At 57.8% G+C, this 23696-nt stretch overlaps 1 protein-coding gene across 4 annotated transcripts; it reads left to right on the forward strand.

Moving 5' to 3' along the window:
- Positions 1 to 226: 226 nt before the first annotated feature.
- NACC1 (nucleus accumbens associated 1) lies at positions 227 to 23199 on the forward strand. 4 transcript variants are annotated; one of them, XM_054012517.1, is made up of 7 exons: positions 227 to 301; positions 14758 to 15715; positions 16950 to 17135; positions 18918 to 19023; positions 19450 to 19547; positions 21158 to 21413; positions 21820 to 23199. In XM_054012517.1, exons 2-7 carry the CDS (start codon positions 14809 to 14811, stop codon positions 21830 to 21832), a joined length of 1566 nt encoding a protein of 521 aa, XP_053868492.1. In that variant the 5' UTR covers positions 227 to 301; positions 14758 to 14808; the 3' UTR covers positions 21833 to 23199. The 4 variants fall into 4 exon arrangements, with proteins under 4 accessions (XP_053868492.1, XP_053868494.1, XP_053868495.1 ...); XM_054012519.1 differs by having other exon boundaries at positions 16953 to 17135; XM_054012518.1 differs by having other exon boundaries at positions 244 to 301; positions 14761 to 15715.
- The last annotated feature ends 497 nt before the right edge of the window (positions 23200 to 23696 follow it).

Here is a 23696-nt window from a genome sequence, read left to right on the forward strand (position 1 = left end):
CAGGGAGAAGCCCAAAGCCTGGCTGGCAAGTTCACCCACAGGCATTTTCCTGCCAGCCCAGGCGATGGGGGAGGGGGCCAGGCGCCCCTGGGCCCAGCAGGGAGCAGCCCGCTCAGGGCTCAGCTAGCCGCGCCTGGGCGTGTGTGCGCCTGATGCAAGGGGAGGCCCGGCTGGCGGCGGCCGCTGCCGCATCGGAGCGCTCGGCCCTCGGCTGAGCCGGCCTGGGCGGGCAATGAATGGCTGCTGCGGCTGCGAGGCGAGGGCGAGCTGAGCCCTGCGCGGAGACCGCCCCTGTGCACAGGTGGGAGCCGGCCTGCGCCCCGGGCGGGGCCCCCCGCTGCACCCCCTGATCCGGGGGGGACCTGCCCTGCCCCCCTCTGCTGCACCCCCGCTGCACCCCCTGATCCGGGGGGGACCTGCCCTGCCCCCCTCTGCTGCACCCCCCGCTGCACCCCCTGATCCGGGGGGGACCTGCCCTGTCCCCCTCTGCTGCACCCCCGCTGCACCCCCTGATCCTGGGGGGGACCTGCCCTGCCCCCCAGCCTGCCCCCCCACTGCACCCCCTGATCCCGGGGGGACCTGCCCTGCCCCCCTCTGCTGCACCCCCCGCTGCACCCCCTGATCCGGGGGGGACCTGCCCTGTCCCCCTCTGCTGCACCCCCCGCTGCACCCCCTGATCCGGGGGGGACCTGCCCTGCCCCCCTCTGCTGCACCCCCCGCTGCACCCCCTGATCCGGGGGGGACCTGCCCTGCCCCCCTCTGCTGCACCCCCGCTGCACCCCCTGATCCTGGGGGGGACCTGCCCTGCCCCCCTCTGCTGCACCCCCCGCTGCACCCCCTGATCCGGGGGGGACCTGCCCTGCCCCCCTCTGCTGCACCCCCGCTGCACCCCCTGATCCAGGGGGGACCTGCCCTGCCCCCCTCTGCTGCACCCCCGCTGCACCCCCTGATCCTGGGGGGGACCTGCCCTGCCCCCCTCTGCTGCACCCCCGCTGCACCCCCTGATCCGGGGGGGACCTGCCCTGCCCCCCTCTGCTGCACCCCCACTGCACCCCCTGATCCTGGGGGGACCTGCCCTGCCCCCCTCTGCTGCACCCCCCGCTGCACCCCCTGATCCGGGGGGGACCTGCCCTGCCCCCCCAGCCTGCCCCCCCACTGCACCCCCTGATCCTGGGGGGACCTGCCCTGCCCCCCTCTGCTGCACCCCCCGCTGCACCCCCTGATCCGGGGGGGACCTGCCCTGCCCCCCCAGCCTGACCCCCCGCTGCACCCCCTGATCCGGGGGGGACCTGCCCTGCCCCCCTCTGCTGCACCCCCCGCTGCACCCCCTGATCCTGGGGGGGACCTGCCCTGCCCCCCTCTGCTGCACCCCCTGATCCGGGGGGGACCTGCCCTGCCCCCCCAGCCTGACCCCCCACTGCACCCCCTGATCCGGGGGGGACCTGCCCTGCCCCCCTCTGCTGCACCCCCCGCTGCACCCCCTGATCCGGGGGGGACCTGCCCTGCCCCCCTCTGCTGCACCCCCCGCTGCACCCCCTGATCCGGGGGGGACCTGCCCTGCCCCCCTCTGCTGCACCCCCACTGCACCCCCTAATCTGGGGGGGACCTGCTCTGCCCCCCTCTGCTGCAGCCCCACTGCACCCCCTGATCCTGGGGGGACCTGCCCTGCCCCCCAGCCTGACCCCCCCACTGCACCCCCTGATCTGGGGGGGACCTGTCCTGCCCCCCCGCCTGACCCCCCACTGCACACCCTGATCTTGGGGGGACCTGCCCTGCCCCCCTCTGCTGCACCCCCACTGCACCCCCTGATCCGGGGGGGATCTGCCCTGCCCCCCCAGCCTGCCCCCCCACTGCACCCCCTGATCCGGGGGGGACCTGCCCTGCCCCCCAGCCTGACCCCCCACTGCACCCCCAGATCCGGGGGGACCTGCCCTGCTCCCCTCTGCTGCACCCCCCACTGCACTCCCTGATCATGGGGGGGACCTGCCCTGCCCCCCTGCCTGACCCCCCGCTGCACCTCCAGATCCAGGGGGGGACCTGCCCTGCCCCCCTCTGCTGCACCCCCCGCTGCACCCCCTGATCCGGGGGGGACCTGCCCTGCCCCCCCAGCCTGACCCCCCACTGCACCCCCAGATCCGGGGGGGACCTGCCCTGCCCCCCCAGCCTGACCCCCCGCTGCACTCCCAGATCCGGGGGGGACCTGCCCTGCCCCCCAGCCTGACCCCCCGCTGCACCCCCTGATCCGGGGGGACCTGCCCTGCCCCCCTCTGCTGCACCCCTACTGCACCCCCTGATCTTGGGGGGACCTGCCCTGCCCCCCCAGCCTGACCCCCCACTGCACCCCCTGATCTGGGGGGACCTGCCCTGCCCCTCTCTGCTGCACCCCCACTGCACCCCCTGATCCGGGGGGACCTGCCCTGCCCCCTCTGCTGCACCCCCATATCCTGGGGGGACCTGCCCTGCCCCTCTCTGCTGCACCCCCACTGCACCCCCTGATCCGGGGGGACCTGCCCTGCTCCCCTCTGCTGTACCCCCACTGCACCCCCTGATCAGGGGGGGACCTGCCCTGCCCCCCCAGCCTGACCCCCCACTGCACCCCCAGATCGGGGGGAACTGCCCTGCCCCCCCAGCGTGACCCCCCACCGCACCCCCTGATCCGGGGGGGACCTGCTCTGCTCCCCTCTGCTGCACCCCCACTGCACCCCCTGATCCGGGAGGGACCTGCCCTGCCCCCCCAGCCTGACCCCCCCACTGCACCCCCTGATCCTGGGGGGGCCTGCCCTGCCCCCCTCTGCTGCACCCCCACTGCACTGCCTGATCTGGGGGGACCTCCCCTGCCCCCCCAGCCTGACCCCCCACTGCACCCCCAGATCTGGGGGGACCTGCCCTGCCCTCCTCTGCTGCACCCCCTGATCCTGGGGGGACCTGCTTTGCCCCCCCAGCCTGACCCCCACTGCACCCCCTGATCCTGGGGGGACCTGCTCTGCCCCCCCAGCCTGACCCCCACTGCACCCCCTGATCTGGGGGGACCTGCCCTGACCCCCGACCTGACCCCCCACTGCACCCCCTGATCCGGGGGAGACCTGCCCTGCCCCGCTCTGCTCCACCCCCCCCCGCGCTCCCTGATCTGGGGGGGGACCTGTTCTGCTCCCCTCTGGTGCACCCCCCCGCGCCCTCTGATCCTGGGGGGACCTGCTCTGCCCCCCCAGCCTGACCCCCACTGCACCCCCTGATCCTGGGGGGACCTGCTCTGCCCCCCCAGCCTGACCCCCACTGCACCCCCTGATCCTGGGGGACCTGCCCTGCCCCCCTCTGCTGCACCCCCAACTGACCCCCCCCGTTCCTCTGATCCTGATCTGCCGCCCTCTGCTGCCCCCCCACACCCTCTGATCCTGCGGGAACCTGCTCTGCCCCACCTGTGCTGCACCCCCCACCTGACCCCCACTGCACCCCCTGATCCTGGGGGGACCTGCTCTGCCTCCCTCTGCTGCAGTCCCCCCATCTGACTCTCCTACTATAACCCCCCGATCCTGGGGGAACCTGCTCTGCCCCCCTCTGCTGCAGTCCCTCATCTAACGCCCCTGATGCCAAGGGGACTTGCTATGCCCCCCTCTGCTGCAGTGCCCCCGTCTGACCCCCACTGCAACCCCCATGGGTGGAGAAGGGGAAATTTCTTCTCTTCCCCACTAGGCCTTCTCCCCCTTGCCCGCCCTGGAGTGGGGGCGCCTCCCCAGTAAAAGCAGCCTGCACCCCTTCCCTGGGTGGTTGGGGGGGGGGGGGGCTAGGCCTTTCTCCAGATCCCGCCTCTCCCCAAGAGGCCTCCCTGATCTGAGCCATCCCAGCCCCTGCCCACCCCACAGCGCCTTCAGGAGACTTTCTGCCCCATGGGGAGTTCTCTAGCTGCCCCTCGCTTTCCTCCTAGACCGTCCCAATCTCCCCCGCCCCATGGGAAGAGAATCACCTTCCCCCACAATAAACCCTGGTGAGGCCTCCCCTTATGCACCCCCTTCTGGATCGAGGTGAGGGGGTGAATCCCCCAATGGATCAGGCTCCTGGGTGGAGAAACTCTTCTATTGCAGTCCTTGGGGGGGGGCTGCCCCCCAGGATGGGGGTCCTCTCCTAGCTGTAGTTGGGGTCTTCCCACCCTGGCAGCCCCCTGGGCCTGAATGGGCTTTTGGTTTGTTATCTTGCTGCTTGCGCCCAGCCACAAGGGAAGGGCCGAAAGCCATCAGCCTAAAGTAAACTTCAGCTACTTGGGAATTTGGGGGAGGGGGGAACTGGACTGCCCTTCTCCTTGCCATGTGCTGGGAGCTCGTGGTGTTTGGCAAAGGGGGGGAGGGATAAAGGGGTGATCTCTCCCCTCCCCCCAGTAAAAAAAAAAAAAAAAAAAGACCCAACCAAACAAAAAACCAGGAAGTTTTCCCTGGAAAAACTCGGTGGCTTGTGCAACCGGAGCAACCCCAGAGTGGGTTGACTGGAGGGTGTAACAAGATTTCTTCACTTCACCAAGAAAGCTTTACAATTCGTGTGTGTTGCAAAAAATTGTTTACATTTGAATTTATTGACGGGTTTGGAGGGGGCGGGGGCAGGTCGAGCTGTCTGGTTTGGGTTGCATTTCATTTCATTTTTCCCCCCTTTTGCTGTGTGTTTGGGTCGCAGGGTTCTGGTTTACGTACAGTGTGTGCATAATAACACACATGTTGTGTTGCATTTTCTTTGGGTTGCAAGTCTCAGGTTTTGTGTGTGTGTGTGTATAGATAATAAGTGTATTGTTCTGTCTGGGTTGTATTTCACTTTTATTCCATTGGTTTGGGTTGCAATGGTCAGGCTGGGATTACAGATATATTTGGGTGTATGGTTTCGTTTGGGTTGCTGGTTCTATTTGGGGATTGTATATTTTTTTCAAGACATGTTTGATGGAGTTGCAGGTTGGGGGTTGGTTCTTTAGGGATTTGGGGGGAAGGGTTGTGGGTCTTGTGCATAAATCCTGTTTTTTAAGCTTGAACCTCATCCGTGGGCCTTTTCTGGGGTGTGTGTAACTCAGTCCACCATCCCGGCAGGAGCAGCCTCCACTTAGCTACAACTGTGTATAATCCGAGCCGGATTATATATCTGGGCTACCCCCGAGGTACCCAGACCCCAGCCCCTTAGAGGTTAGGCCCCTTGCCTAGGACTGGGGAGAGCTGGATTCAGTTCCCTCCTCTGCCGCCCACTCCCTGAGAGACCCCCAAATCCCATACTCGCTCTGTGCCTCAGTTTCCCCATTTGTAAAATGGGAAATAATAGCCCTGCCCTGCTTCACAGGGGTGAGGATAAATATAGTAAGGATTGTGAGATGCCCCGATACTATGGTAATGGGAGGCCATAGAAGTATCTAGAATAGATAATACGGGGTGCTACACAGATACAGGGTGCGAGAGAGTCGCTGCCCCAAGTATTGCGTGGGAGGGGAAACTGAGGCACAGGGCTGGGACTGGAACTCCGGTCTCCTGATCCCCAGTCCGGTGCCTGATCCCTGTGTCTCAGTGTTGCTTGGGGTGGAGTCTAGTGGCCGGAGCAGGGCAGCTGGGAGTCAGGACACATGGGTTTACTCCCAGCTCCGGGACAGGGGTGTAGTGGCTACATCAGTAGGAAGGGACTGGGAGCCATGATTCCTGGGGTCTGCCCCTGGCTCTGGATGGGAGGGTGATTGGGATCCTAGGACAGAGGTCAATGAGTTACGGTGCCTTCCTGGGGACGCTGAGTTAAGCCTGAACAGAACTGTAGGGGTTGTGATCCCAGCGGGAGCCGGGCATGCAGCTTTCTGGGTCCCCGGGCAGCGAAGGAGGCTGATCCATGAGAGTGGCAGGAGAAGGTGCTGGATCGGGTGGGGAGGATCCCAGCTGACGGGCAACTTATTCCTCCGATGCTTCTGACAGAGCCGGAGTTGGATACTTGATATTAAATATGCAGCAGTGGGTGGCTGCGTGGGTAGGTCTGAAAACAGCCTAGGGAAGCGAGAGGCAGGCCTTATTCTTGTGGCCTGTTTAAAACATGCTTCACAATGTGCCCCAATCTGGTATCTTGGAGGCCCCCAGAAAAACCATGAGGGCTATTATGGGGTGCAGATCAGGTAACGCTGTTCTTTTTTCTCCCGCTGGATGATAGTAACTTGTATTGCAAGAGCACCTAAAGGCCCCAGCTGAGATGAGTGGGCCACACTGCGCCGGAGCTAGGGTGACCAGATGTCCCCATTTTATAGGGACAGTCCCGATATTTGGGGCTTTGTCTTATATAGGTGCCTATTACCCCCCCCCCCCTCCCGATTTTTCACACTTGCTGTCTGGTCACCCTAGCCAGAGCGCTGCACAGGCACTGGTGGGAGGGGACATGGAATCACAGAACAGGGGAAGGATTTGCCTGAAGTCACCCAGCAGGTCAGTGGCAGAGTTGGGAATAGAACCCAGGAGTCCTGACTCCCACCGAAATTCCTGAATCTCAAACCGGGGGCAACTGTTCTCATTAGGCAGTGGTGAGGTTGGCGATACCCTCATGTTGTATGCCATAGTATGAGGGTACCTATAAATCGGTGTCAGGATGGAGGACTGAAAATCAGGACTCTTGGGTTCTCTTCCCAGATGGGTGCAGGGTGGGGTCTAGTCTCTGGAATCTAGTTGTTAGGATAGGAAGGTAGAAACCAGGACTTCCTGGGTTCTTATTCCTGTCTTTGGCACAGATTGTGGTCTGGAAGTGAGAGCTGGAGACGCTGGAAACCAGCGCTTCTAGATTCCAAGCTCTGCCATTGATTGCCTGGGTGACCTCTGGCAAGTCGCCTCGCCTTTCTGTGCCTCAATTTCCCCATCAGTAAAATGGGGATAATGATACTGACTCAGCCTTGGGTGAAGGAGTGTGGGGTGCACATGGAGGCTGGTTAATGATCATGTGCAGAGTCCTGTCAAACCCTTGGAAGAAATAAGCATCAAGTGTTGATTATTGAGAGTCAAATCATTACATTTTCTTCATAGATTATAAAACCAGAAGGGACCACTGCGATCAGTTAGTGTGATCTCCTGTTTAATAACACAGGCTCTGGGATTTCCCTGAATTAATTCCGGTTTGAAGTAGAGCAGATTTCTTGGGAAAACATCCAAACTTGATTTAAAAATGGCCAGTGATGGAGAATCCACGGAAGCCCTTAGTAAGTTGTGCCTCTTAAAATGTTGTGTCTTATTTGTCTAGCTTCAACTTCCAGCCACTAGCTCTTATTTGACCTTTGTCTGCTAGTCTGAAGAGCCTTCTATGATCAATGTTTTGTTCCCCAGGTAGGTACTTAAAGACTGTGATCAAGTCACCCCTTAACCATCGCTCTGTTAAATTATAGAGGCAGAGCTTCTGGAGTCTGTCGCTGTTTACAACAGGCCCAGAATTCAGGTTTTGTAACAGTTTTACAGAACTTACTATGGGCAGAAAAACGTTTGATTTAAATGGGTTTTAAAAATTAACCTTAAAAAAAACAAAACAAGGGAATCACAAATGTCGTTGATTTCAGAAGACCAGGGAAGACGAAACTGACAAAGAACTTTCTCCCTGTCCTGCTGAGATAAATGTCAAAAGTAAAGGAGAGTGCACCATTGACCCTAGTAATGCAGAATTCGACCCTTATTAGGCAGATGAGGGTAGCACCTAGAGGCCGCAGGTGAGATCAGGCACCCGTTTTACCAGGCGCTGCACATTAGAAGAGCACGACGCTGTCCCAACAAACTTACAATCTAAGTGAACAAGTGGTAGAAGGGGAAACTGAGGCCAGAGGGTGTCTTACTCCAGGTCTTGTGGTGGAGAACGGAACACAGGTGTCCCGAGACCCGGCTGGACCCTGCTGCACGTGCAGTAGAACTGCACCTTTAAACTGATTTCCTTTTCTGCAGGATCTGAGGTTCTGTTGAATGCTCTAACCTGACGCTGTCTCATTCTGATCGGTGCCAGCTGCTGGGAAAGCCGGCTCATCTGCAGCCCTCCTCTCCCTCACTTGCAAATAGGTCACGGCAGTCGGTTTCTCTGGTGGATCGCGGGCAAAAGGAGTGACCCTTCTGGGCTGCTGTGACTTTAAAAACGCAGCCTCACCCAAGGCACAGAGGCAGCCTTGTGGGGGAGCCCACTGCCCTGGGGCAAGACTTTGGGTCTGTTCCCGCATCGCCCCATGCCTCAGTTTCCCCAGGAATCTGGGGCTCTGCCCATCAGGGGGTTCCCCTCTCTTGGAGTGGGGTTGGCAGAGGGGAACCCCCACTAAAGAGGCTGTGGCATCCCTCTCCCTCCCGGTAGAGGCAGAGATGGTAGCATGCCAAAGTCTCTTTGCTTAGTGTCTTGAGACTAAAAACTCTTTGGTCAGGGGCGCGGGTCATGGCCTCCAATGCGAATCAATAGCGAGTGCAGGGGAGTTGTCTCAAGGGAGCCACTGTCTCCGCTCCCCCAGCCCGTCTGTCAGTGTCCCTGAGCTTGATGTGAAAGGCTCCCTCTGATCTGACGGTTACGCTACCCCTTCCTCCTGCGATTTGGGAACCTTGGCGGGTATCCGGTGTCTGAACCAGGTGGCGAGCAAGCAGGCGTGGGTGGAGAGAGAGGTTGGGACCGTGGGGGGCTAGTTGGGCCGGAGGTATTACTCTTCCCTGGACTGGAGGAGGCTGAACGCCACCCCGATCAGGCAGGTGGCCCCTTAGATGGAACGAGTTGTCGGGTCTCAGCCTTGTTCCTTCCTTGGCTGCTGCAGTCGGTGGGAGTGAAGGGACTACAAGTGAATTCCCTTCCCCCCAGAGTCCCTGAGACAGAGGGGCGAGTTAGGTGGCTAGGCCTGCTCTGGGGCTACAGAGACATGATCCAGCCCAAACTACCTGTGGGATGGGTGAGAGCTGGGCCAAGCCAGACTCAGCAGAGGTCTCCAAAGCGAAGCGCTGGTGTGGCTTGGAGCTGGAGTTGTGTATGTGGGATCAGGGTGGAGGATCAGCCGGCTCTGATCGGTGGGGGCTGGCCGATGGGTAAGATGATGGTCGGGGGAACAGGGCTGAGAAGACCTCGGTCGTAGTTTTTTGCTGGGTTGCTTAGTAAAGATTGGGCTGTAGGGTAACTTGCCCTGGGCTTGGATTTCACCTAAAGATCACCGTGTCTCTGTAGGATGCTTGTGCTGAGCGAAATTGGGGCCTGGTTGTGTTGTGCACGCCTCCACCCGAGATTGGGGGCTCTCTCATACTGGGCCCTGCACAGACCCCCCCCCCCGCCTCCAACCGAGATTGGGGGCTCTCTCATACTGGGCCCTGCACAGACCCCCCCGCCTCTACCCGAGATTGGGGGCTCTCTCGTACTGGGCCCTGCACAGACCCCCCCGCCTGCACCCGAAATTGGGGGCTCTCTCGTACTGGGCCCTGCACAGACCTCCCCCCACCTCCACCCGAGATTGTGGGCTCTCTCATACTGGGCCCTGCACAGAACCCCCCGCCTCCAACCAAGATTGGGGGCTCTCTCGTACTGGGCCCTGCACAGACCCCCCCGCCTCCAACCGAGATTGGGGGCTCTCTCATACTGGGCCCTGCACAGACCCCCCCCCCCCGCCTCCAACCGAGATTGGGGGATCTCTCATACTGGGCCCTGCACAGACCCCCCCGCCTCTACCCGAGATTGGGGGCTCTCTCGTACTGGGCCCTGCACAGACCCCCCCGCCTGCACCCAAGATTGGGGGCTCTCTCGTACTGGGCCCTGCACAGACCTCCCCCCACCTCCACCCGAGATTGTGGGCTCTCTCATACTGGGCCCTGCACAGAACCCCCCGCCTCCAACCAAGATTGGGGGCTCTCTCATACTGGGCCCTGCACAGACCCCCCCCCCCTCCGCCTCCACCCGAGATTGGGGGGCTCTCTCATACTGGGCCCTGCACAGACCCCCCCCGCCTCCAACCGAGATTGGGGGCTCTCTCATACTGGGCCCTGCACAGACCCCCCCGCCTCCAACCGAGATTGGGGGCTCTCTTATGCTGGGCCCTGCACAGACCCCCACCCGCCGCAGTGATCTGGGCCTGCACAGACCCTCCTCCGGCTGAGATTGGGGGTCCCTTCATGCTGCATCTTGCATAGACCCCCCAGCAGAGATTGGATGGCCGCATCATGCCAGGCACTGCACAGACCTCGCTCCAGCCGAGATCTGGGCCCCATCATGCCAGGCGCCGCACATGCACAGGGTGAGGGACTGGCCCTGCCCCAGTGAGCTTTCTGTCTAGCCAGACAGATTCAGATTGGAAAGAAGGCCGCAGTTTTTAACGCTCAGGGGGATTCACCGTTGGAACGAACCTCCAGGAGGTGGAATCTGCATCCTGGTGTCTCTCGGCTGTAGCCAAAGACCAGCTGCTGGGCTCAGCACACGGGTAAATGGGTGAAACTGAAGGACTTGGCTTACAGTAGTTCAGGGTAGAGGATCTAATGGTCCCTCGGGTCTTAAACCCGCTGCCCTATAAATAAGGGGACAAGGGCAGGATCGGTCCCCCTGGTTTATCACTGAGGGGGCGGCAGCCCAGAACCGTGATGTGACTTGTCTGCATGAAAAAGTTGCTCTGGTTTTGAAGCGAAGGTGTGAACGTAAACCAATTGGGGGTGAAAGCGGTGCCAAGGGGCACTCTGGTTTCGGTGTAAAAGCAGCTTCTCTGGGGTTGGTTCAAATCGATTAGAGACCGGTTTAAACTCGGCCGAAATCAGATCATCCATGCAGCGGTTACCCGGGTCTTTAAAACAAACAAACGTGAGTTAAACCAGTTTGACTTTTCCAAGTAGACAAGGCTGAGCGATGCCAGGAACGGAGCCCAGGCCCCCGAGTCCCGGTCCGTTATCTTCACCACAAGACCTTCCTTTCGCTTCTCTTTTTTCAGAAGGAATCTTATAAGTAGCCTGCAGAAGAAGGCGGAGGAAAAACTTGCCCTTGTTTTTGTTATGATGGTGCCTTTGCCCAGAAAGGTTTGCATTAGGAATTCCGGTCCTGGGAGGAGCAGAGAATGAATAAGTTTCTGACGAGGCATGAGCTGCTTGAGAGTGGGACTGTCATCTTGTTCTGCATTTGTACAGCGCCTAGCACGGTGCGGCCTAGTGGTCTCGGGATACCTGGGTTCTATTCCCAGCTCTGCCACTGGCCTGCTGGGGGCCCTTGGGTGAGTCACTTACCCCACTCCGTGCCTCGGTTTCTCCATCAGTAAAATAAGGATGACAATGACCTCCTTTGAGATCTGTTCGTGAGGCGTGCCGGACGAGAGCTCGGGCTTGGAGTTTTGCCTTTATTACAAAGTGCTGCCGCGGTGGAATTCCATCCATGGCAGCCACTTATGGGTGCTCACCCTGACCAGACAGCTGTGCGGACAAGGCTGTCTGTTCAAAGGTTCAGCACCTGGCTTCTCCCTGGCACTGAGGCGTCTCAGCGAGCGCCCACTCCTGGTCTGCCCCTGTTAGAAAGAAGAGACGTGAGCATCCCAATATTTCAAAGGCTTTTTAGAAAAGTCAGAGGGAGAGTGAGCTTGAAAGGGGGTGGAGGATTCTGTTCTGTTAGAATGGGGGAGGAGGGGCGGGAAGCCAGGACTCCTGGGTTCTGTGCCCAGCTCTGAGAGGAGTAGTGTCTAGTGGTTGGAGCAGTGGGGGCAGGAAGCCAGGACTCCTGGGTTCTGTGCCCAGCTCTAAGAGGGGAGTAGTGTCTAGAGGTTGGAGCAGGGGGTGGGAGCTAGAAGCTAGAATTCCTGGATTCTATCCCCAGCTGTAGGAGGGGAGTGGTGCCTAGTGATTAGAGCGGAGTTAGAATCCAGGGCTCCTGGGTTCTCTCTACAGCACCACCACTGTGCAGCATTAGGCAAATGCTTGTACCTTGGCCTTCCACCCCCCCCTCCAGTGTAAAATTGGGAGTGGGACGCCCCACACCCACTAGGAATACCCACAGTGGCTGGGCTTTCTTGAAATGGCTACATCTAGGGCTGGAGAGAAGGCGGCTCATCGGGGCTTGGGCTGATGAGACGACCGAGCCACAGGGGGCCTTGGCTTTCTCCCCGCTCCGGGGTTGGGGAGATGCCGGTGGGGTACTCGGATCAGGCCCCGGCTCCCAGCGGCAGTGTCTGTGGAGACAGGCGCATCACGTGGTGGATAAGTCAATACTCTGTTCGCTTGGTTACCTTTCCGCGCTCCTGCTTTGCATCCCTGCGTGGCTAGTTGGTTCAGCCAGTGTTTACTCCCGCCCGCTCGCTCAATGGGTTTTTATCCTGGTTACAGTGTCGGCCACAGCTCGAAATGGTGCAGGATTTGCCCGTGCTGCTCACTGCATCTCGCCTCCCCCACGCCCATCAAAGACATCCGGCACACGGGGGCCGGTTAGGGAAAGGAGTATGGGGCTGTTCCCTTCTAGGGGGGTTGACTCTGATCCAGCCCCGGTTAGAGGACCGGCTGGCTCGGGGGCAGGAGGGAATGGGATTCAGGGCCTTTCCCCTTTATGGGGCGCCAGCTTTCATCCAGCCCCAGGTTAGGGGAGCGGTTCGTTCAGGGGGCCAGGAACTGGGACATGGCCTCTTTCCTCTCTGGGGGGTGCTGGCTCCGATCCAGCCCCAGGCTGGGGGCCCCTGTGAGTCAGAGGCAGGTGGAGTCTCTCCTGTTCTCTTGGGATTTTTTAAAAAATCAATTAGCTTAAAAAAAAATAAGTCTAGCGAATTGTTCTGCTAATCACGAATAAATTAACCCTCCTCCCAGCTTCGTTCCATAGCGATTTGATAGGCTTGGCAAGTCTCCGTGATGGGCTGGGAGCATGAAAGTGGCTCTGATTTCCTGCCTTGTTAGCAAGGGTTTGGAGAAAAGATGGCTGCGTGGCTAAGAGCTCGTGGGTGCTCACGGGCGCGCTGTGTCTTTGTAACCATTACAGAATGGATCAAAGGACATACTTGTCCCTCCAACATATCATTAACCTGTGGAACTCACTGCTACGGGACGGCGTGGAGGCCAAAAACTTGGCAAGAGTCAAAGAGGGATTGGACGTGCACACCACACCCACGAGGTGTGGTGCTCTGTCCCCTTGGAGTGGTGACTGGGCTACTTAAAGATTGGACTAGCCTTGGTGGACAGAGCCGAGTCTTCTAGCAAAGGTAGCCAAACTCATGCTTTAAGATCCAGGGGTCTCAGGTTTGGTCCCCCGGATGTGTCAGGATTTCCAGGGGGTAGGACACCAGCCTGGGACTTGGTAGACCGGGTTTAGTTCCCTGCTGTACCACAGACTCCCCATGTGACCTTGGGCTTCTTTGTGGCTCAGTTTTCCCATCTGTACAATGGGGTGAATAGCACCGCCCTACCTCCAGGCACGGTTTGGGAGGGGTGAGGCATTGCAGTTGTCACCGATTGGAAGAGGGGCAAACAATGACGATGACGGGTCACTGACGCAAGCGAACACTGCTTACAGCTAACAGTAAATGGGTCCGGCTCGGAACGGAGAGCGTCGGCCGTGCTTCCAGGCCGGGGGGCTCTCTCCTGGGAAGCGGGGACTCTGAAAAAGATTTGGTTGTGGTGGATAATCAGCTGAGCAGCGCGACGCTGAGGCCAAAACAGCTAGTGGGATCCGGGGACGTATAAACGGGAACGTGGAGTAGGAGCAGAGAGGAGATTTTCCCTCTACATTCGGCACTGGGGCAAGCACGGCTGGAATCCAGTGCCCACGATTCAAGAAGGATGTTGATAAATTGAAGAGGGGTCAGAGAAGAGCCACAAGAATGATCTAAAGGAATAGAAAACCTGCCCCGTGATGATAGGCTCCAGGCTCCATTTAGCTTATTCAAGAGAAGGTTAAGGGGTGACTTGATCTACCTGGGGAGTAACGGGCTCTTCTGTCTAGCCGAGGAGGTTCGAACACGATCCTCTGGCTGGAAGTTGAAGCTAGACAAACTCAGACGGAGAGTAACCAGTGGAACAACTTACAGACAGCTTCTCCGTCGCTGGGTGTGTTTCGAATGGCTCTGCTCTAGGAATTCGTTCGGGGCCGTTCTGTGGCCTGGGTTCTACAGATCACGACGGTCCCTTCTGGCCGTGGGGTCTATGAAAGTATCCTACGGACACGGATCGGGGTTTATCAGCCTGCGGTTGCCTCTGAGCGAATGGGCTTCTTTTTTAGCTCAGGTGGGACTCCGGCTGTGGGATCCAGAGGCGTTAGGTTCAACCCCTTCTGCTGGACCCCACTGCGGGTTCATTCCCCAGGGTTTAAATACAACGCGGGCCCCACACAGCGGCAGCCTAAAGATCTTAATGTGAACCTGCCTGACGGGACTGGGACGCTCCGCCACAGCCAGGCAAATAGCTAATGCACTTTCCTTTTTATTCTCCCCCCCCCCCCCTTTTATCATGACCCCCACCCCCTGCTTCCGTGTCTTGCCTGTCTCCCCCCACCTCTGGTTCTCTTCCCTCATCCACGCCTCTCGCTCTTCCTGTTTGCCTTCCCCTTGTCTTCTCGTCTTCCCTCTCCTTTTCTACCTCTCTCTCCATGTCTGCATCCACCTACCCCGTCTGTCTGTCTCTGTTGTCATATCCACCCACCTGTCCATCTCCGTCTGCTGTCATCCGTACCTATCTGTCCATCCCCCTGCATCTCCACTGGTGTATCTGATTGTGGTCCATGTGCATCCATCCCCACCCGTCCATCCATCATGGGGCATGCCCACCCATCACGTGTATCCATCCATCCATCCGTCCGTCTCCTCCTCTCCCCTCCCCGTGGCTTTCTCCTCCTCCCTGTCTCCAGCAGACCCCCCGCCGCCTCCCCACCCCCACCCCAAGCCAGGAGGAGACGACTATGGCGCAGACGCTGCAGATGGAGATCCCCAACTTCGGCAACAGCATCCTGGAGTGCCTGAACGAGCAGCGCCTGCAGGGGTTGTACTGCGACGTCTCGGTGGTGGTGAAAGGCCACGCCTTCAAGGCTCACCGGGCCGTCCTGGCGGCCAGCAGCTCCTACTTCCGGGACCTTTTCAACAACAGCAAGAGCGCGGTGGTGGAGCTGCCGGCGGCGGTGCAGCCCCAGTCCTTCCAGCAGATTCTCAGCTTCTGCTACACGGGCCGGCTGAGCATGAACGTGGGAGACCAGTTCCTGCTGATGTACACGGCCGGCTTCCTCCAGATCCAGGAGATCATGGAGAAAGGGACTGAGTTCTTCCTGAAGGTCAGCTCCCCCAGCTGCGACTCCCAGGGCCTGCACGCCGAGGAGACCCCTTCCTCCGAGCCCCAGAGCCCCGTGGCCCAGACCTCCACCTGGCCCTCCTGTAACACCCCCTTGCCCCTGGTGTCCCGCGTCAAGACAGAGCAGCAGGAGTCGGACTCCGTCCAGTGCACTTTCGTGGTCAAGCGGCTCTGGGACAACGGCCAGAAGGAGGGAGGAGGCGGCGGAGGTGGGGGAGGAGGAGGCAACAACGGGAGCCGCAAAATGGCCAAGTTCTCCACGCAGGACCTAGGAGGCAACCGGCAGCAGCAGCAGCAGGGGGCGCAAGCAGGAGGAGGCGGCGGGTCCGGCGTGGTTAGCGGGCCCAGCACGTCCGACCAGACCAGCCCCGGCACGTCCAGCGCCTACACGAGCGACAGCCCAAGCTCCTATCACAACGAGGAGGATGAAGAGGAGGACGCGGCCGAGGAAGGCTCCGATGAGCAGTATCGGCAGATCTGCAACATGTACACGATGTACAGCATGATGAATGTAGGGCAGACAGGTGAGCATGGCCGAATGGGGAGGGGCCCTTAATGCTCCGCCCCTCAGGGGGAGGGGCTTGGGAAAGGGGAGGAGCGCTAGTGCTCTGCTCCCTTGGGAGCATGGCACAGGGAGATGGGAAGGGGCGGAGCTTATACTGCTTCTCTCTCCCTAGAGCAGTGGCTGGGGGAAGGGGAGGGACTTATTGCCCCACCCCTTTGGGGCGTGGCTGAGGGAAGGGGCGGGGCTTTTGCTCTGCTGCTGGGTGTGATACATTCGATGTCAGGGTTATGGGCGGGCGAGGACGATGACTTGTTTGCATTGCGAGGTGAATCCAGCCACGCTAGCTGGAGAGTCTGGCCTGGAAGAGCTTAGAGAACTCAAGAGAGGAAGGGTGGCCCAGTGCCCTGAAGACCCAGGTTCAATTCCCAGCTCTGCCACAAGTTCCCGGTGTGACTGTGGGCATGTTGCTTGGTGTCTCTGTGCCTCAGTTTCCCACCTGTACACTGGGGATCCCTGCCCTGCCTCCCCAGAGTGCAGTGAGGAGAAATGCATTAAAGATTGTGAGGCACCCAGATATCCCAGCGGCGGGGGTAAGACAAGGATGTGAGCGGCAACATCTGGGCGTAGAAACCTTAAATCAACGACCTGGGCAAGGCCTGGAGATGCTGGTTTTTCTGGGGTTTCTCCAGCTGTTCCAGGCTTCTCCTTGGATAAAGGCTCAGCTGAGTTTCGCTGGGTCTCAGCCCAGTTCCCAGTGGGCCGGGCACACCCAGGTTGCTGTCAAAGCAGGGCTCAGCGGTGGGGCTGAGGGTCACTCAGCGGCTAGAGAAGCCCGTCTGCAAGGGGGCGTTTAAATTCACACGGACCCATGGCGGGGGAGGGGAGCTGGGCCGGTGGTCCCCCTTGTAACAGGGGAGAGTTCGCTCTTCTCCAGCTGGAGAGACAAACCCCTCGCGCTCCAGATCCGGTCTGCGGGGGTTAAAAATTACCGTCGGCTCCCGGAAAGGGAAACCGACACAAAGAATCACGGGTCCTGGTCGCTGTAGTGAGTCTGTGGCAAACCTGGGAGTAGAACCCAGGAGTCCGGACTCCCAGTCCCCCCTGCTCTAACCACTAGACTCCCCTCCCCTCCCAGAGCCAGGTAAAGAACCCAGGAGTCCTGGCTCCCAGGCCACCCCCACCCCACTAGCCTGAACATTTAGGCCTAGGAGCTGTGTTCTGTGTGTTCACCCTCAACTCCCCCCGGCCCGCAGCAGCAGCAGCCGCAGAGAAGGTGGAAGCCCTGCCCGACCAGGTGGCCTCTGAGTCTCGCAACCGGATCCGGGTGCGGCAGGACTTAGCGTCGCTGCCGGCCGAGCTCATCAACCAGATCGGGAACCGGTGTCACCCCAAGCTGTACGACGAGGGCGACCCTGCTGAGAAGCTGGAGCTCGTGACAGGTGCGGGGAGGTGGGGGGTGGGCAGACCTGGGGGGAGGAGGCAGAGACCAGTCTGGGTTTGGGGGCAGGGGGGCTAATTGAGTTGCAGCAGGTGAATGTGTTGCCACTATCGTAGGGCTTGATCCAAACTCAAACTCAGTGGGGTTCTTCCCTTACCGGGAGCTGAGCACGTGTTCCTGGGCACTGGCCATTGGGAGCCAGTGACAGGAGAGGCAGTGAGGCCCAACGGGCTGGCACTCGCCAGACCTGGGTTCTGTTCCCAGCTCTGCCACTGCCTTACTGGGTGACCTCGGGCAAGTTCCCCCCATCCTGTACCTCAATTTCCCATCCCACCCTGGGTCTATGCAGGGCCTGGACTGCTGGGGACTCGCTCAGGGGCGGGAGCTGTCTATGCAGCATCCCGCATGAGAGAGGGCTCCAGTCTCAATCTGGGGAGAGGGACTGTGCCGTGCCCTGAATGATGGGTAGGGCCCTAAGAAATTCACCGCTGTGAAAAACGCGTCACGGGCTGTGGAATCTGGTCTCCCCGTGAAATCCATATAGCGTAGGGTAGAAGTACACAGAAGACCAGATTTCACAGGGGAGACCAGCGTTTCTCAAACGAGGGGTCCCAGCCCAAACTGCGGTTGCGGGGGGTCACAAGGCTATTGTAGGGGGGAGCGATATTGCCACCTTTACATCTGTGCTGCCTTCAGAGCTGGGCTCCCTGCCAGCAGCCGCGGAGCTTCGTGCCACCGGGGAAGGTTCCTGGAGGTGGATCTGAGCCGACCCCGGAAGCAGCCCCTGCAGGGGAAGAGGAAGGTCCCTCGCCAGCCTGGCCAGGATCCCAACCCTGGCTTTCCCTGCCTCTGGGCCCTGTGTCCCGGCGTTCAGAGGTCAAAGGGGCCTTGGACTGGTCACCCCCTCAACCATGGTATAGGCCGGCCTTGCCCTCCCCCCCACAAGTGAGGAACCTCCCCCCCCCGCCCCATGCCACCCTCACGTCTGTGCTGTTCCTGGCGGCCGTGATGCCTTCAGAGCCTGGCCAGCAGCTGCTGCTCTTCGGCCCCCCAGCTCGGAAGGCAGCGCCGCCGTCAGCAGCGCAGAAGTGAGGGTGGCAATACTGCGACTTGCCCTACAATAGCCTTGCGACCCCCCCCCCTCCCCCCAGCCCATGGCCCCCAGGGTTACAACCCCCTGAAATTTCACTGAAACCGTGAAATTTACAGTTTTAAAAATCCTGTGGCTGTGAAATTGACCAAAATTGACGGTGAATTTGATAGAGCCCTAATGATGGGGGGACCCCAATCTTGGCTGGGGGGTGCTTGTGTGGTGCTTGGCACAATAGGTGATCCCAATCTCGGCTGGGGGTGGGGTCTGTGGGGTGAGCAGCACAGCAGGGGACCCTGATCTTGGTTGGAGGAGGGGGCCCATGGGGCATGCGATACAGCAGAGGACCCCGAATTTCGTTATGGTGGGGAGGTCCATGGGGTGCTGAGCTCAGCAGCGGGCCCCAATCGTCGTCGTTAACCTCCCGTGCCCTAGCGTATGCTGCATTACAGCCCCGTCCCCCATCCCGTGTTGCCCCGAAGCCAGGACCTCCCATCGCCAGGCAGAAGCCGCTGGCTGTCGCCACCAGGTCGGGGATCGAGGCTCCCATCCCACGGCGAGTTCTGCTCCGGCTCCATTCTGTGGGCTCGGCAGCGAGGCAGGAATGGAGGCTGTTCCCTAGTCGCGCCCGCTTGTGGGGAGTCAGAGGGACACGTCTGGGTCCTAATGGGTTTTTTTTCCCACCCCGCCTAGGCACGAACGTGTACATCACCCGGGCGCAGCTGATGAACTGCCATGTCAGCGCGGGGACGCGGCACAAAGTGCTTCTGAGGCGGCTTCTGGCCTCCTTTTTCGATCGGTGAATTTTGGCTTTCTGTACTGTGGGGGTGGGGCTGCGGCTCCCTTTTCCTGTCCCCTTCCCTGTCCTGCCAGGCCTGATGCAGCACTGGGAGCCAGGACTCCTGGGTTCTCTCTCTGGCTCTGGGAGGGATGTGGGGGCTGGAGGGTTAGAGCAGGGGGGCTGGGAGCCAGGACTCCGGGGTTCTAGCCCCAGCTCCGGGAAGGGAGTGGGGTCTAATGGTTAGAGCACAAGGGGCCAGGAATCAGAACTGGGTTCCCCCCGACCTATGGTAAGGGACTGGCGGGGGTAGAGCGGGGGGCACTGGGAGTGAAGACTCCCGGGTTCTTTGCCCGCATTTGAGTAGGGGATGGGGGTCTAGGGGTCAGAGCAGGGCAGCGGCGAGAAGGTCTTTGGTTCTCATTCTCAATGCTTTCCCCTCGCTAGGAACACTCTGGCAAACAGCTGCGGCACCGGCATCCGCTCGTCCACCAACGACCCCAGCCGGAAGCCGCTGGACAGCAGGGTCCTGCATGCCGTGAAGTGTGAGTATGTGGGGCAGGGGCTCCACAAGGCAGCATCCTTCAGGCCCCATGGGGGATGTGCGGGGCTCCGAAAGCCTGTCTCCCAGCAGATGGTACTGCCTCCCATCCAGGTGGGCTGTTCAGAGTCCCAGTGACGCTATGGGGCCTGACCCGAAGCCCGTTGCATCTTCCCCATTGAGCTTCATGCCCTTTGCATCAGGCTCATTAAGGAGATCCTGGCCTGGGCATCCAGAGACCAGCGGGCACAGAAGGCGGCTGTGATGCCAAGGCCTGTTCTGAGCATTGGTTCTGGTTCTGGGCATTGCAGGGGGGGTTTCTGTTCTGAGTGGGTGACCAGATGTCCCGGTTTTCTAGGGACAGTCCCGATACTCAGGGTTCTTTCTTATATTGGCGTCTATTACCCCTCACCCCCTGTCCCAATTTTTCACACTTGCTGTCTGGTCACCCTAGTTCTGAGTCACATGCTCCCCGTCACATGACCCTTGTATGCGCCATCTGGGGAAGGGGTGGCCTAATCCTGGCCCCGCCCCCTGTTAAAGGGCCAGACTCTCCTTTGCAGAACAGCACAGAGGAGGACCCCAGATGCACAGAGGGAGAATTACACTCATTATATGTGTGTGTGGGGGGGTAGAGAATGGGGATCTAAAGGCAGAGACAGGAATTTCCCATCACTGAGATCACGCCCCCTGCTGGTCAGAGGCTGCAGAGGGACAGTCAATAAATGTAGGCCCAAGCTTAAAAAGCTTCTTGTTTTTTAAAATAATAATAATTCCCACCGTTTTTACCCCACATCTAATATTGGCTGTTTTTAGACTATTTTAATCACTCTGGAAAACAGGATTTTTGTTTGTTGTCGGTTGGTTTCCAATAGTTGGTTCCTAACCAGCAGGGCAAAGAACAGATTTTTTTCGTTTGTTGACAATTTAGAAAAGTTGGGAAGTAGGGGGGCAGGGTTGAACGTTTTGGTGAATCAAAAAGTAAAAATAAACCATGAATAGTTTGGGTGGAACAAAAATGTTAGTTCCTGGTGGGAGCGAAAACGAAAACTTCTGAAATTGTTGGCGAATGAAAAGATTGGAACGATGGGGTGGAACGAAACATTTTGTTTTGTTGAAAACCGGGATCTTTTGGTTTGACCATTTCAAAACACTCTTTGAACTCGGAAGGAAACATTGCAACGAAAAGTAACGGGGGGTAGCCCTGTTAGTCTGTCTCCTCAAAAACAAGGAGACCGGTGGCACCTTAAAGACTAACAGATTTATTTGGGCATAAGCTTTCATGGGTAAAAACCTCACTTCTTCAGATGCATTGAAACGAAAAGTCGCTTCAAACCGAAAAATCAGTTATTTTTTTGTATAATTTTTTGTTAGGCTTTTTGCCCTAAATGAACAATTAGGCGAAACGGACGTGAATTTGCAAAACAACTTTGGTGTTGCGGAAGCTGCATTTTTTGTTGGGCTGGGGGGAAACATCCTAGTGTTACGCTGGGCTCCGACAGGCTCCTGTCCTCTGTGGATCTGGCACTGGGCGGGGGTCTCACAACTTTCCAGGGGGGTGTTAGCTTGGTTGCCTGACTAATAAGCGGTTTCTTTTTCCGCCCCGCTCCCCAGTCTACTGCCAGAACTTCGCCCCCAACTTCAAAGAGAGCGAGATGAATGCCATCGCCGCCGACATGTGCACGAATGCCCGGCGCGTGGTCCGTAAGAGCTGGATCCCCAAACTGAAGCTGCTGATGGCAGAAGGGGACACCTACACCACGTTCATCAACGACACTGGGAAGATGGAGCCGGACATCATGGGAGTGGAGCACAACTTTGAGACAGGCAGTCACGACGGGGATGCAGGGACCTCGGCCGAGAGCCTCCAGTAAAAACCGCTTCCTCCCTTTAGCCCTTTCCATTCACTGATTTATTTTATTTTAATTTCTTAAGTTGATTATTTTTAGCGTCCCACGTTGATTTGAGTTTAATCTGTTTTTTGTTTTTGTTTTCGGTTTGCCAGGGGGAAAAAAAAGTTGCACCGTCTCTTTAAAAAACCAAAATCATCCTCGGTTCCTAATGCAGTGTGGGTAATGAGAGAGGGGTCGGCGGTGTGGGCAGTTTTGATCTCACGCTGTTCTTCCCGGGCGGGCGGATGTTTTTGTGGGTAGCCTTGTGAGTCAAATCGGGGAAATCCCCCCCCCTTTCCTCCCCTTCGCGTTGTGCAGGATCCGTGCTTTTAATGAGCTCTCTTGAAATAGATCTGTAAATAATTGATTACGCTCTATATGCAGGTTCTGTTTATAGGTGGTTTGCAAAGGGGCAATAAATGATGGATCATATCTCAAGCATATCAAAGACAGGAGCAGAGGATGTGTTGCAGCTGGATCTAAGCTTCCCATTGGATTCGATAACCATCCCTGAGAACGGATTAACCATGCATTCAAGCCGTCATTAACCCCGTGCAAACCGCTTACGAATGGAGCCTTCGTACAAAGTGTGCCCTGATGATTTTTACAGGAAAATAAAAATCCAAATTAAGACCCTGATTTCTAAAAAGCATCTGTTCAAGACAGCATGTAAGCATGCGCTTAACTTGAAGCGCCTCTTGAATTCAGTCAAAATGGGCCTTTGACCTTATTCATCTTAAGTGCCAAAGTCCCGTTTTCTTTCATCCATCCGCGTGTTGCAGTGATGAGGGTGGAGATAAAGGATGGGGCTTAACGTGTGCGTCTCTGAATGGGGGCTTTTTTTTTTTTTTTTAAAGCAAGTAACAGAGCAACGCTTCTGGCTGTGATGTCTTTTCACATTGTGTCTACACTGGATTTTTTCTTTTTTCCCCTTCCCGCCGCGTAGTGTCAGATCCGAGTGCAGCGACTCACAAGTGACCTCTATGGGGATTTGAACCCTGCCCAGAGCCAACCCAATTTCCTGTTGCTTTGTCTCCCTCAAGTGGCCAGGCTGCATGTAAAGGTTTGAATCCTCTAATGGGCCACATCTTTCAGCTCACCCGGTCGCAGTTTGGGCTTTTTTTGCCACAAGTCTGAGATTCAGTCCCCAGCCAAGGGGGGTCGGGTTACGCTCACTTGAAATTCGAGATCAGCGGCAGAGCTGGGTGAAAAGTGTTGGCTGACATTTCTTTTGGCTGAAAAAGGCAGATTCGCCGCCGAACCGGGGCAGTTTCACCCAATTGTTTTGGCCCAACCCGTCCCCCGAAACGTTTTGTTTTGACATTTTCAAATGATTTCAATGTTTCAACATAACGTGTGGTTTAGAAATGACCTTCAATTTTATTTTAGCAATACCATTTAAAAAAATGCTCCAAAACAAAACGTTCTGCTTCAGGGTGAACAGGTTTTGTTCAACCTGATGCAACTTTTTTTCTGATTTTTTTGGGGGGGCGGGGAGGAGCGCGCGGGCGCGGAGGGTTGACACTGACGTCACTATAGCTACGCTGATGTAAAACCAAAATCCAGCATAGATGAGACCCTGAATGCGATATGCAAGGTCGTGTTTGTTTTTTAAATAGCAAGGGGCATTGTCGAGGCAAAAGAAAAAGAGTAATCTATTTGAATCCTTTCTGATTAATGGCAGGATCCCAAGTTGTGATTTTAAACGTGTAGACCCCGATCCTGCAAACACAGACAGGATTCATCTGTAAGCGTGTGTGTGTGTGTGTGTGTTCATTGACCTGTTCACATGCTGCTTCTTAAGCACTAGGCCCTGTTTCCATTCCTGGAATTGATGCTGTATGTTTTCTTGAAATGACATTGGTTAATTTCACATTCCCTTTCTAGTCAGTTTCACTTCTGTGTTGCTTTGCAGTCAGGGACTCCTGGGTTCTGTTCCCAGCTCTGCTACCGACTTACCCCTCTCTGTGCCTCAGTTTCCCCATCTGCAAAATGGGGATAATGATTCTTACCTTGGAAAAGCTGCTAAGTATTATTACTATTGTTGTGGTTGTTGCATCTGTGAACATTTTTAAATTAAAAGAAAAAACAACCACACCTCCAAATTGGAAATTAAAATGCCAACATGAAAACATCGTTATCCCTCTTAGATTTTTTTTTTTTTTTTTTGCAACCTTCTGTTTTCTTTTTAAGTCAGTGCCCTATCCCAGGAGTCGGTACTCCTTGGAGCTGATAAAACTTTCCCCATAATTAGGTTATGG

The sequence above is a fragment of the Malaclemys terrapin genome, chromosome 23 (genome assembly GCF_027887155.1).
Source record: "Malaclemys terrapin pileata isolate rMalTer1 chromosome 23, rMalTer1.hap1, whole genome shotgun sequence".
NCBI lineage: Eukaryota > Metazoa > Chordata > Testudines > Emydidae > Malaclemys > Malaclemys terrapin.